General features: G+C 43.0%; 2 protein-coding genes across 3 annotated transcripts in view; one reads left to right on the forward strand and one right to left on the reverse strand.

Moving 5' to 3' along the window:
• Positions 1–14,585, forward strand: part of LOC147646837 (uncharacterized) — a 410,249-nt gene that overhangs the window by 305,118 nt on the left and 90,546 nt on the right. Inside the window, 1 exon segment of the mRNA XM_086872957.1 lies at positions 1,111–1,680. Coding sequence (XP_086729083.1) covers positions 1,111–1,680 — 570 coding nt within the window.
• LOC147646848 (uncharacterized) overlaps positions 1–14,585 on the reverse strand; it is a 108,572-nt gene that overhangs the window by 10,530 nt on the left and 83,457 nt on the right. The window lies entirely within an intron of this gene.

The raw sequence follows: 14,585 nt of genomic DNA on the forward strand, positions 1-14,585 counted from the left end.
GGGGGTCCCTGGGTTGGGTTTATTTGGGGGGGGATGTTTGGAGAATGTGGAACTCCAAAGCTGAGTGGAAAATCCTACTTGGGGGGATATTGGGGGGTCCCACCATCCTTAAGTGGGGAGATGGAAACAGGGGGAACTTTTCGGATTCCTGGCACTCTCAGCAGCCCGGGGAGGGCAGGGACCGAGCAGACAGGTGATCCCCAGTACAAGCGTGACTCCCAGCAGCTGGGACGGGGGGAACCCTTGAACCCCAAACAGGAGAGACCAGAGATGGGGAACTCCTGGGAGGCATTTTCAGGCTGAATTTTGGTGTTTTCTGAAGGTTTTATGGACCCCAGATGTCCGATGACTTCTAGAGATGAGCTTGGACAGAGGGACCTGCAAACTCAATGTCCTCATCCCTTGTATTTCCCCAAACCAGGATTTCCCATTGCCAAACCTTGGCTGGATGGAGAGGAAGGCTGCGAGGAAGAGGAAGATGCCTCGGGACACCCAGGCAGGTGAGGAGGAAGTCAGTGCCCCTTTCCCTCTCTCTCCTGCTCCATCTCCCAGCCCAGCATGGCCCCCAGCTGCAGGACAACCCTGTTGCCGAGGCCGTCCTGCCGGGGACGCACTGGGGGGATCTCCTTCCCCTTCCCTCTGGCACCAAGGTAAATCCCATCCTCTCCTTGTCCTTCCTCCCTCAGACAAGGAGCTGAGGATGGAGACCAGGGAGGACAAATCCCTGCAGCAGAACCTTGTGGAAGAGGCTGATTTGAGCAGTTCCACAGTGCAGGAATCCAACGGGGAGGAAAAGCCCCGGAGATCCCGCAGGAGGAGAAGCTCCAAACCCATCCCAGGGTGCTCTGAGGAGGAAAGACCCACCCTGTGCCGGGAAGGCGGCCGGAGATCCAGCCAGGGCTCTGAGCTGGTGGTCCATGAGCAGCTTCAGGATGGGGAGAAGTGCTACAAGTGCTTGGAATGTGGGAAGAGCTTCAGCCAGAGCAACAGCCTGATCTGCCACCAGATGATCCACACTGGGGAATGGCCCTACAAGTGTGGGAAATGTGGGAAGGGTTTCAGCTTTAACTCCAAACTCATCATCCACCAGCGCAGCCACACTGGGGAGAGGCCCTACGAGTGTCCCGAGTGTGGGAAGAGGTTTCGGATCAGCTCCAGTCTCCTCGTGCACCAGAGGATTCACACAGAGGAGAGGCCCTTCTGCTGCCCTGACTGTGGGGAGGGCTTCAAGCACAGCTCCACCCTCGCCATTCACCGGCGCATCCACACTGGGGAGAGGCCCTTCAAGTGTGGGGAATGTGGGAAGAGCTTCAGCCGGAGGTCCCAACTGACCATCCATCAGATGATCCACACTGGGGAGAGGCCCTATGAGTGTCCAGAATGTGGGAAGAGGTTTCAGACCAGCTTCCAGTTCCTCAGGCACCAGCAGATTCACACGGATGAGAGGCCCTTCCGCTGCCGTGACTGTGGGGAGCGCTTCAAGCAAAACTCCCACCTCATCACCCACCGGCGCATCCACACTGGGGAGAGGCCTTATAAGTGTGGAGAATGTGGGAAGGGGTTCAGCCAGAGCTCCAGCCTCAGTACCCACAAACGCATCCACACTGGGGAGAGGCCCTATGAGTGTCCCCAGTGTGGGAAGAACTTCTCAGACAGCTCTCAACTGACCAGACATAAACGGAGGCACCACTAAGGGAAGCCCTGCGAGTGCTCCAAGTGCAGGAAGAGCTTCGTGCGCTGCTCCAACTCCATCCCCCATCAGTGGGCCCACGTTGGGCAGAGCCCTGATGGCCCATGTTCCCTGTGATCTGTGTTGGGAAGACACTGGGCTGGTGGTCGTTTTGGTTTCGTTCTAATTATCTTTAGATTCATCTTCATCCCTTTGGAACAGACTAAATTGGGGTAAAAATCAACAAATTAATGGCATCTAATTAATCAATGGCACCTAAAACCTCACATTTTACTAGTGCTTCAAGAGCAACTGGGAATCAGGGAGCTACTTGAGAGTATTTAGGGGTTGTGGGGTATTTGGAGTTGTCTCCATTTCTTGGCACTCAAAGAGATGAGGGGCTTCAATCTGTCACCTCAAGACCTCTCAGTGCCTCTGAATGCTACTCAGTCCCACCCCAAAATTATTCAATTCCACCCCCCCCTCCAGCTATGATGCCCTTAGTTTTAGCTTTCATATTTTTCATATTCTGCACTGCCTAGGTTTGTAGTTTTGAAGTTCATATTAATTGTTAGTGTCAGAAAAAATTAATCCACGAACACCAGAGGTTTATATGCAAAAAGGAGATAGAGGAGTGCTTTCAATTTTTTCAAATAAAGGGAGAGGCCATGGGGCATTCCCCTGGGATCTCTCTAATTTTTGGAGGGCGCAGCCTCCCTTTTATCCCAATTCCAGGCCGTACGTCCCTTCTCCCTTTCCCCATAGGCTGAGGGATTTGAGAGGTACAGACTTCCTGGTACTCATGATACCTGAGATACCATCCCCCCTCTCCCCAGTGTATAATCTCCTTCTTAGTTCTCAGCCCTGTTGGAATTTTATGGTGTTTCCCCAGTGTCTCGTTCATCTTTCAGTTGAATCCATCCCATTGTTTCTGTTATCTCTCAGTGATAGTTTCATTTTATCGGCAGACTCACAGCTTGTTTGTAAAGACAAGTGTCACTCTGATAGTATAAGGTTTTAAAATCTTAGAAAATTTGGGGACTTAGAAAGAAAGTTAGGTTTGGTGAGCCCGGGAAGAGTAGGTCCTGGCAAGTGTTAGGCCTTGTACTTGCTAAAGATTATGTCAAACTGCACCTGTGTAATTGGTATATGATGAATGATACAATTGTTAGATGTGATTAGATATAATTATTGTTTAAAGAACATGAGGAACAATATTAGGGGATTGAGGGGGATCACAAGAAATCCATGCTTGGGTAAAAACAATGCATACAATATAACAATGTAAGTTTAATAATTAATATGAAAGTTATATAATGATAGAGTATAAAAGCATGTTCAACTCAAAACGAAGTCAGGTTAGATTTGGGTATGTGTACCCCTGACACCCAGAGCTCTTAATAAAGCACCTTCATTTAATCATTCTGTGATTATGTGTGTTCCTGAACACTAACATTTTGGCGACCCCAGATGGGACCTTGTGAGTGCTGCTGAGCAAACTCACGACCCGATCACGCTCCAGCCAGCACCGAGGAATTCTTGGGGACCCCATCAGCTGCGACCGTCTCTGCTGCTCACAATTTCCCCAGGAGAGAAAGGTAAGGTGCTTTACTGTGGGGGTCAGAAAACCAGCTGATTCAGAGATCCTGGCTCTCCCTTGGAGGCAAGGCACTTTCTCTCAGAGAGAGAAAAGTGTTACTCCCAGAAATCTTTGAGTTAGTTGCGTAGGCGCCGTCTGTCAGACGACTGCAATAGCGTTGCAGATCCAGCATTTGTGGTTTATTATAGTTACAATATGGAGAAACTTAAAGGGATTTTGGGCAGCAATGCTCCCATACCGGATACTTCTCCTTTGGGTGCTTATTAGCACATTGGAAACGAGGTAACATTGGGGAAGAATTACATAAGACTAAGATAATTTTGGCCAAATCTTCCCACAGAAAAAGACCCCAGCAACCCCGTCTCTTCTGTTGGTAGCTATAACCCCCTCTTCTCTCTCTTTACTTTGTTTTCTTTATCTCACCCTCTCTTCCTCTCCTCTCTCGCATAACCCTTGTTGGCACTAAAATAAAGGTACATTATTGTTGTTGTGATTTAAACTGAAATCCCTTGTGTCCGTCTTGCACTCTGAGATCAAACGAACCTCTCACGAGTCCCACTCGCGTTAGCGAATCGTGGCATTTAAACTGGAGTCACGGACAGGATTTCTGACAGACAGAAGGGGCTGCAGGTTTGTTGTGCAGTCTGTATTAGGGGAAGGACGTTTTGCTCCAGTTGCACCCAGCCCGACACTCCCAAAGAGTGAGCGGTGTCTGGAAAGCAAGGGGGGCAACTTGAATTTCCCGCAAATTGCACACGCCGAGGTGAAAAGCACCCCACACTCACTTGAGGGCTCTGTCTGCAGAATTTTGCAAAAGATCTCTTAGTGCAAAAGGGCGGGACTGTTTTTGTTGTTGTGTGTATGAATTTTGACAGCTTGGTGTAGCAAAGAGACAACCAGAATTTTAAACTGAAGGAGTGCCTCCCAAGCAGATTTTTCCTTTTTACCCATACAGGGAAGCAAAAATCTGTGTGTGTGTGTGTATAATTTAAGTTTATACCTTCCTGTAGTGGTTTTTCCCTCTGTAAAAATGACCGAAAATGTCTGCAGAAGTTAAAGCTGCATTTTATGCATGTTATGCTTTGTTAGCAAAACACAGTGCCAGACCTCCAGGAGGGAAAAGTTGGTGCTTAATAATTGGTTTAATTTGGAAAATGTGATTGATAGACTATGTTTTATTTACAACATGAAAAAGAATTTAAACTGGGCAAAAATAAAACTATACTCTGCTCAGTTTTGGGAGCTTGTCTTACAGCAGCTATAGAAACTCGCTTTAAGTGAAGAAGTTAGGAAAGAACTATAATAGACTCCCTCCAAAACCTAGTTAAAATTTTGCAAAAACAATTGGATGAAGAAAGGAGTAATATCAATCTGTTGTGAGTAGCCCTCCATGATAAAAATTAAAAAAATGCTGACTTGCTAAAGGAAACGAGAGGGAAACCTCTCTCATTAATCAAATTTACCCTCAAAAGGAGCTAACTTGGATAAAATTGTGGGGAACACCGGTGTCTTAGTTTGAAACCTCTAATTAAAACAGAATTTAATATAATTATATCAATACTGAAAAGGATCTTGATCCGCATATAACCACTGAAAATAAAGAAAAATAAAAAAAAAAATAAAAAAAAAAAAGGGAGTACGGGAGTCTGCCTCACGAGTCAGAGACAGAATATGTATTCTGAGTGTCTCTTACTGGAGGTGATTAAATTCGATTGAGAGAACAGGAAGCCAGTGGGTACTGGGGACATGGAGTCTTCGTAACAACAGGAGACAGACGTAACCCATGGTCCCTAAATCAGCATGCAGCTTATCAGGCAGAGGGGCTAAACCCCTTGGAAAGGGGGGACCCTATAGCTATAGTTGGTACCCCCAACCAACTACTGGAAAACATTCACAAAGCTGCCTGCTTGCAAATGATACACAAAAGAAAATTAATTGCTGGTTCTAAATCACCAGTGTTGTTACCTGTGAAAACTGAAATTATGACCTCTTTAATTCAAGGCCTTCCAGAATCACTTAAACCTACAGCAATTTTTCTCATAAAAAACCCCCAAAACCATAGCAGCTATAACCCCTGTGGATAGACTAGATAGATTTCTTGGGAACCCGACTGATTGACCTGGTTCAACTGATCCTGGGTTTACTCCCTTCACCACCCCCTCTCAGCCGACAGGTTCACAACTGCGTTCTCCTGCTAGGAACCATAAAATTTGGACATGGAGCAAAGTTGCAAAAGAGTTAACTAATTACAGTAGAAATTATGGACCTGTAAAAATCCCAGAAGAAAAATCAGAGAAAGCAAAGGGTGTTAGATACATTGGTTCTCTTAATGAAAACCCAGAAAAGAGAAAACAAATCTCTAACCACCAGTACTGGTGGTCACTAAGGATAAAGAAGAGGGTCCCCAGAAACATAATGGATGACTTATCACTTAAAAGTTGAGTAAAGTAGTTTCTAATTAACACTGTCCCAAGTTCATTGTATCGAATGCCCCATTGTATAACCCAGCACACCTCCACAGGCTCTGGGCTGTGAGCCAAAGCAGTCTCCTTCTCAGCTTCTGGGACTGGAGTCCAAACAGCCTCAAACCCCAAATCAGGGAAACTGGGAACTCTGCCTCTCATGGGTGAGCAGAGAGGTGGAGGTTGGTTGTATTTAAAATGCTCACTAGGAATAACAAAACTGGAGACATACTGATTTTAGCAATGGTGGGTCCCAAATGTGCGCCTATTACTTCCAGTTAACGCTAGAGCCCAAATTTCTGTGTTAACCAATACAGACTAGTACAGGATTTGAGAGCAATAAATGCAATAACTAAAGATATTTACCCAGTGGTAGCTAATCCTTGCACATTGTTAACATCCATAAAAGAGAAATATAAATGGTTTACTGTAATTGATTTAAAAGATGCCTTTTTCTGCATACCCCTTGATAAATATATATGATAAAAATATATGAGATAAATATATGAGACAAATATATGAGATAACACACTTAATGTATCTCAATTTTTCTGCATACCCTTGACAAAGAAAGTAGGAAACTGTTTGCCTTTGAGTGGGAAAATCCAGAAAATGGAAGGAAAACTCAGCTCACCTGGACACACCTCCCACAAGGATACAAGAACAGTCCAACCCTATTTGGAAGCCAGCTGGCTAAGGAGCTGGAGATTTGGACTGAGAATGAGCAAGTACTGAGAGAACAATACCTGCTGTTCCAATATGTTGATGATACACTGACAATTACAGAAGAGAAAACAACCTGCATAAAGGTAACAATTGAAATTTTAAATCAGCTGGGAATGGGAGGATATAAGGTGTCTAAAGAGAAGGCACAAATTGCCCGGCAAACTGTGATTTACCTGAGATGTGTAATCTCACAAGGGCAACGTAAGCTGGGTACTGATCATATTCAAGCTATTTGTGCTATTCCAGAACCCCAGAACCTGCATGAGCTGCGAGTTTTCCTTGGGATGACAGGGTGGTGCCACCTGTGGATCATGGACTACGGACTAATTGCAAAACCCCTGTATGAAGCCCAGAAGACGCAGCCGTTTACCTGGGGCAAACCACAGAAGGAGACCTTCCTCAAACTGAAGGAGGCATTGACAACAGCTCTGGCATTAGGATTGCCTGATTTACCCAAAGATATTCACCTGTTTGTGCATGAAAGACTACACCTAGCACTGGGAGTGCTGACCCAACCTTTGGGAGGCTGGAAAAGGCCGGTAGGCTACTTCTCCAAACAACTTGACAATGAGAGTGCCGGATGGCCTTCGTGCCTGTGGGCAGTCGCAGCCACTGTGATGCTGATACAAGAAGCCAGGAAACTCACAATGGGTAGAGACATAGATGTCTATGTGCCACACATGGTGACCACTGTTGTAGAACAAAAGGGGGGCCATTGGCTATCTCCAAGCAGGATGATGAAATTCCAGGTAATCCTGACTGAGCAGGATGATGTCACACTAAAGACAACTAACCTCTTGAATCCAGCTTTGTTCCCACGTACCACAACTGAAGAAGGCCCATTAGAGCACGACTATGTAGAAGTAATAGAGTACACCTATTTGGTAAGAGAAGACCTGAAAGACATCCCACTAGAGCAAGCAGAGTGAGAGCTATTCACAGATGGAAGCAGCTTGGTGGAGAACGGGACCAGATACGCTGGATATGCGGTAACAACAGTCAGTACAATAGTGGAGGCAAAAGCAAATACCAAATACAAATCACCAAATTCATCTGCCCAGAGGGCAGAACTGGTTGCCTTAAGCAGAGCACTAGAATTGAGTAAAGGGAAAAGGGTAAACATATGGACTGACTCAAAGTATGCTTTTGGAGTAGTACATGTACATGGAGCACTGTAGAAAGAAAGAAGACTACTGGCTTCTCAAGGTACACACGTTAAACATCAAGATGCAGTCCTGCAATTGATAAAAGCAATACAAAAACCTGAACAAGTATCAATTATACAGTGTAAAGCACACCAATCAAGAAACTCCAAAATTTGTGAGGAAAATCGAAAAGCAGACTGGACAGCTCGACAGATTGCTGGAGAAGTGCAAACAACAATGGCATTGATACCTTTAAAAGTTAATGTATCTCAATGTAATTTGCCTCCAAAACCAAAATATTCAGTAAAAGATGAGAAATTGGGACATTTGCTAAATGCACAAAATAATTCAGAAGAGTGGTATGTAACTGCACAAATAGTGTTAACCCCCTTGATAATGAGAGAAGTTCTACAAATGAAACATAACAAATGCCATTGGGGTGCAGAAACATTGGTGAAATTGCTAAAACAAAAATTAATCTTGGTATGGATGCTAACAATGGCAAAATCAACTCAGTGGCTAGACACAGGCAGAGCTAGGAAGGATTAAGATAGGAATAGAATCAAGATGACACTTGGTAAGAACCCTTTAGTAGAGCGAAATTTGGGTGGGCCCTAGAGTCTTTGCTCGGTCCTATAGCAAACTATCAGAATAAAGAAATGTTGTACAAACTTACAGGTCAGGTAGATAAATTAGCAAGAGTGACCTGAGAAAGATTTAAAGAACTAAACATACAATTACAATTTACTACTCCTGAAAGAGCATGGAGTGTGTGGGTTTTTTAAAGGGATGGATTGATCATTGCTGCATCCACATCCCAAATGTAACTGCAGATGTAGAATATGACATCAATCAGTTGCAACAAATAGAGCATGGAGCACAGGAAGAGCAAAAGGATTTGACTACAATTGGTTAGGCAGAATCTTCAAAGGGTTAGGGTGGAATGTGAGGTCGTGGAGTAAATCTATCATTGAGAGTGCCATAATCTTACTAATTGTATTCTTAGCAATTTGGTTAGTTTGCAGCATCTTCAAGGTAGAAATACAGAAGAAAATGTCCTGGAACCAGAAAATAATAAAGGCACTGATGTGAGATCCACCATCTTCTGGTTCTCTAGTTCCTGACAGCATCCAGGACAGCTCACCTGGATGAGGTTTACATCAATCAAGGATTCAAAGAACATCAAGTATAAACTCAGAAACAAAGAACTGTATCAAGTGAAAACATTTGCACTTATAGTGAAGTGAAAATGCTTTCATTTAGATATGTAATATCAAATATATAATACAAATATGTAATGATAGTAAAAGGTCTCAAAATCTTAGAAAATCCAGGGACTTAGAAAGTTAGGTTTGCCAAGCCTGGGAAAAGTTGGCCCTGGGAAATGTTAGGCCTTGTACTTGCTAAAAATCAGGTCAAAACTGCACCTGTGTAATCAGTAGATGATCATGATACAATTGTTAGATGTGATTAGCTATAATTATTGTTTAAAGAACATGAGGAACAATGTTAGGGGGCTGGGGGGGATCAGGAGAAATCCATGCTTGGGTAAAAACAATGCATACAATAGAACAATGTAAGTTTAATAATTAATATATAAGTTATATAATAACAGAGTATAAAACATCTTCAACTCAAAACCAAGATGGGTCAGATTTGGGTATGTGAACCCCTGACACCCAGATCTCTTAATAAAGCCCCCGCATACAATCATTTGTGATTATGTGTGTTCCTGAACGCTAACAATTTCATCAGATTTTACTGGAATTTTGTGGGATTTTTCTGGAATTTTGTGGGATTTTTCTGGAATTTTGTGGGATTCTCATGGAATTTTGTGGGATTTTGAGGAGACTTGAAGAATTCTAAGGGATTTTCCTTAGATTTTGTGGAAATTTGTGGAGATATTGTGGAATATTTCTGGAATTTGGTAGCATTTTGAGAAGATTTAGGGAATTTTGTGGGATTTTTTTTCAATTTTGTGGGATTTTTGTGGAAGTATGTGAGACTTTGAACAAATGAAAGTAATTTTGTGGGATGTTTCTTGAATTTTGTGGGATTTTTGTGAATGTTCTAGAATTGCCTAAAATTTTGTAGGATTTTTTAAAATTATTTTTGTGGGATTTTTCGGAAATTTTGTGGGACTTTTCTGGAATTTTGAAGGATTGTTCTTGAATTTTATGGGATATTCAGGCAATTTTGTGGGATTTTTCTGGAATTTTGTGGAATGTTTCTGGAATTTGGTAGGGTTTTGAGGAGATTTAGGAAATTTTTTGTGATTTTTCTGCAATTTACCAGGATATTGATGAGATTTTGTGGGATTTCTCTGGAATTTTATGGGATTTTTCTTGAATTTTGTGAGGTTTTCCAAGGATTTTGTGAGGTTTTTCTGGAATATTGTCAAAATTGGCAGAGATATTGTGGGATTTTTCTGGAATTTTGTAGGAATTTGGAGAAAATTTTGTGGGATGTTTCTGGAATTTGGTAGCGTTTTGAGAAGATTTAGGGAATTATGTTGGATTTTTCAGGAATTTAGTGGGATATTTCTGGAATTTTGTGGGATTTTTCTTGAATTTTGTGTGACATTTCTTGAATTTTGTGGAATTTTTTTGGCATGTTGTGGAATGTTTTGGCATTCTGTGGGATTTTGGGGAGACTTGAAGAATTTTGAGAGATTTTTCTTAGATTTTCTGGAAATTGGAGGAGATTTTGTGGGATGTTTCTGGAATTTCGTAGCGTTTTGAAAAGATTTAGGGTATTTTGTGGGATTTTTCTTCAATCTTGTGGTATTTTTCTGCAATTGTGTGGAAATTGGAGGAGATTTTGTGGGATTTTTTGGAATTTGGTAGGGTTTTGAGAAGATTTAAGGAATTTTGTGGCATTTTTGTGGAGTTTTGTTGGCCTTTTGTCCTTCTTTAAGGCCAATTTAGGAGGAAATCTCCAAGTGGGGGTTTCCCCAGGGAAATGACCCCTCCCCCCCCAACTGTTCTGGGAAAGGAAAAAAAATTTCCTTGGAGAGAAGTGGAAAAAGCTGTTTATTTAACAGAAATTGAATAATATTAAATAAGAAAACCTCTCGCTGTTGAATGGGATGGCAAATCTAGGAAGAAAAGTCCTTTTCATGTGCTGTAGCTCGGCTCGCTCAGGTTCTTATCAGTCCTTTCGGCGCTGGAAAGTGCCGAGGCCCAGGCCCCGGTGGGCCACAGGCGTGAGCTCCCGGGGTTTGGCTGCATGTTCGGTCCAGAGCAGGCTTGCACAGATGCAGGTAAAAAGGGAAAAAACAAAGGTCCAGGGAACTCCTCTGCCTCAGCTAGCTAAAACTAACTAAAAGCCAGAGAGAAGCTGTGTCCTGCAGTGTGTCCGTGCTGCAGACACCACAGTCCAGGAGCGGGATGTGGGGGAGTGATGTTTTCTTTCAACACAAATTGCGCACTTCTTCTTCCGCCCCCTTTGCTCTCAGAGCCAGGCTTAAAGGTGCACAACTTAATATATAACATAAACCAGACGATTGGGGATACCAGGATCATAAAGTCACCCCAGGACAGCTCTATATATGACCTTTTTATTATTATTTTTTTTCCTACCAACTGGCCTCCTTTTCAGACACCTTAAGTCTTTTTAGCAAGAAAATTAAGCAGCTTTACAGTAGCCTCTTCAACCACCTTTTGTCCCCCTGACAAAAGCAAATCATCCACATCCTGCAACATCCTAACTCCTGAGGCTGGAGTAAACTCTCTTAATATTTTCTGCAAAGCTTGCCCAAACAAAACCAGTGACGCTGGATATCCCTGTGGGAGGACTGTCCATGTCAAATGTTGTTGTACCATTTTCCTTCCTTTTGTTCCAGTCATTTTCCTTTTAAACATGATCCAGTTCAGTGGCAAGCAATGCCACTGCCTAAAGCCAATCACATTTTTTGTTTTAGTAACCAATTGCTCCCTGTCCCAATTTTTCGCATCAAGTCCATCTTAGGCGTAGGGAGGTGACTAAAAAATTAACCAAGGAAAGATAATAAAATACTTTCCCCTAAAGTTTTCCTACAGCCCCCACAGAGGAAGCTGCATGAGAAATACCTGGGCCTGCATAGGGACAGCACCAGCCCCACAAGGCAGCAGCTGCAGAATCGGCCTCAGAACTGAATCCTGCCAATTCTGCCTTTTTACAACAAAACACACAAAAAGCAGAGGGGCATGGTGAGACACAAACTTTGAAGAATTTAAGATTCTAGAGAAGGTGAGGCCTTAATTAAAAAGAAGCCTTGCTAACTCTAATTAAAATCAATAGATGGGCCTTGCTAAAATTAAAGGTAGATAGAGAGGATGTTGCTCTATCAGGAACAGCGAGAAGAACGACACAGACTCTCTTGGGAGTCGATCAGGAGAATTTCTCTCTGGTTTATTACCTCAGGTCTTTTTTATAGACCGATACGTGAAAAGTACAGAAAAGAAACTCTTATTGGTTAGTAAACTAACACATCACTATCATTGGTCAGTGGGGTACACCACCCCTCGACCTTCTCTTGCAAGAAAACAAGGAACAGACAAACAGCACCTGCAAGGCTGTTTTCTGTCTCTGAGGATTGTTTTAATTCCTCCTCATGATTTCCTAGGCCACTTTCTCAGGCAAGACTGAGAAAGCTATGTGGCCTGCAATTTCCACAGGCACCGTGCTCTCTGTTTCAGTTAGCATCCACAAGAGGCCTTGCTAAAATAGAGGTTAAGCATTGGCTAATAACTAATTGTCAACTTTATGCTTGTTCAGTTGGGCTTATAGTGAGAAATAAAGTATCTGGTAAAGAACTTCAAGAACATAAGACAGTTGCAAATCAGAAACTCATTGAAGATATGAAACAAGGAGCCCAGCCAAGGGTCCATTTGTCACTTTGCATTGAAAAGGTTGAAAGGGCAGAACGAGGAAGAGCCATATCCCTTCCTCCCTTCTGTGACCCCTCCTCAGAAAAAGACCACCGACCCATTTCAAGGATCATGCTTAACTGCTTTTTTTCCTAAGTAGCATAGGAAGTGAAAAGTTGGTGGGAACTGGGTCATGAATATGTATTTGTATTCAATACTTCTGTAAATAAAAAGCCTGTATTCACCTGTGCTTGGGGCCGTGTGTATTAAGGGGTGACCTGACACATCAGCCCAGTGCTGTGAATAAACATACACTTTTTAATCCTAAAACAGTTAAGGAGTCTTTGTCTTTCTCAGTTGGATATTGATACCAGATCATATCCATGTTTTAGTAAATCAGCCTTAAAATGAATCCAAAAATTGCATGTGGAAAAAGGAAAAGAATTTGGGGGTTTGGGAAGAGTAGGATGGGTTTTGTTAACAGCAAATAGGAAAAAGCACCAACAGAAGGAACAATTGTTTTTGGAACACTCCCATGTGGAGTGACAGAAGAAGGTTATAGTCTTGAGCTCAGATTTGTTTGTGCAAGTGAAACAACAACAACAAGAACAATGATGATAATGATTATAATAATGATGATAATGATAATGATAATGATAATGATGATAATGATGATAATAATATAACACAATAATATATATTTATATACATAAATAAAAATTGATAATTTGAAATAATGTTGACAGTACTGATTTGTGAGCTTTGGCTGCTCACTGTAACACTAAGCACCCTACAAAAAAGGACTGGCAAAGACCCAAATGTCAGTGGTAAACTTTTGTGAATTGTATACATGGAATAAAGGAGGAAGGGGTGAAATTGGCTGTTTCTATAGGGTTTGGTGATACTATGATGCAGAATGCTTTGTCTGTTCCTGTGAAAAACACACTGATGAAGACTGCTGGGTTTTTCATGTACCAGACTCTCTACAAGCTGCAGGATTGGTTGAACAGGTGAAGGAGTTGTTAAAAGAGCAGTTGATAAAATGAGGAGATGGGAACCTGTCCTGGTGGAGAACCCATCTCCCAGATGTGTTCCATGCCCTTAACAATGGGCCCACTGGGGAAATGGAAACCCGTGGGTGTGCAGGGCTGCACCCAATTTGCAAACACAACCATGGACAGTGAGACTTGGACTGCCTGGGAAATGGTTCTGGGTGTGATGGCCCCTGACAGGGCCACCCCAGAGGCTGCAGGGCTGGACCTTCATGCACTGGAATTAATTAGGAAAAAGCCAAAGCAAATGAAAGTTAACAATATAAGAATAGGAATTCAGATTCCTCCAGGATGCTTTGGTTTGGTAACTGCTCACTTGAGCTTGGCCTTGCAAAGTGTTGATGTCATGGGAGGAGGAATTGATGCAGATTATCAAGGAAAAATTGATGTAAGTCTGTTAAACAATAATGAACAAGATTTTGTTTTCCAACCCCATGGCAGGGTATTACAGTTATTAATACTGCAGTTTTAAAAACAATTGTGAAAGAAGGACATCTATCTCAAATCACCTCTGTTCATGGAGATCAAGAGTTTGGATGCACCAGTCCTAATAATTGGTCCAGAGGCCAAATGGCCCTCCAGAGGCAGCTGAAGGAACAGCTCTGGGGAAAGACAACACTGTTTGAATCCTGAGACCTGGGCAGGAACAATGGGAATATGTCCCTGCAGCCAAGTGTTCTCTGCCACAACAAGCTGATGTTATGGGATATTGTTTTAGAGATGCTGCCAGAGTAAATCTCCCTGTTTGGCCCAACGACCCCTTTGGAAAATGCTCTGATCCACGGGGCTCCATGTGAAGGCTGATGTGACACTGAGGGACTTGCACACCAATTCCAGCCAGGAGCCTGGGTGCCCGTCAGGGACTGGGACCTGGCACTTCTCCAGCCGAAGGGGAGAGGATCCCAGTTTCCAGCTCCTGGCTGGAATTGGTGTGCAAGTCCCTCAGTGTCACATCAGCCTTCACATGGAGCCCCGTGGATCAGAGCATTTTCCAAAGGGGTCGTTGGGCCAAACAGGGAGATTTGCTCTGGCAGCATCTGTAAAACAATATTGACTTTTTCTGGCAGAGAACACTTGGCTG

Source organism: Cyanistes caeruleus, unplaced genomic scaffold, assembly GCF_971803275.1.
Source record: "Cyanistes caeruleus unplaced genomic scaffold, bCyaCae1.hap1.1 HAP1_SCAFFOLD_78, whole genome shotgun sequence".
Taxonomy (NCBI): domain Eukaryota; kingdom Metazoa; phylum Chordata; class Aves; order Passeriformes; family Paridae; genus Cyanistes; species Cyanistes caeruleus.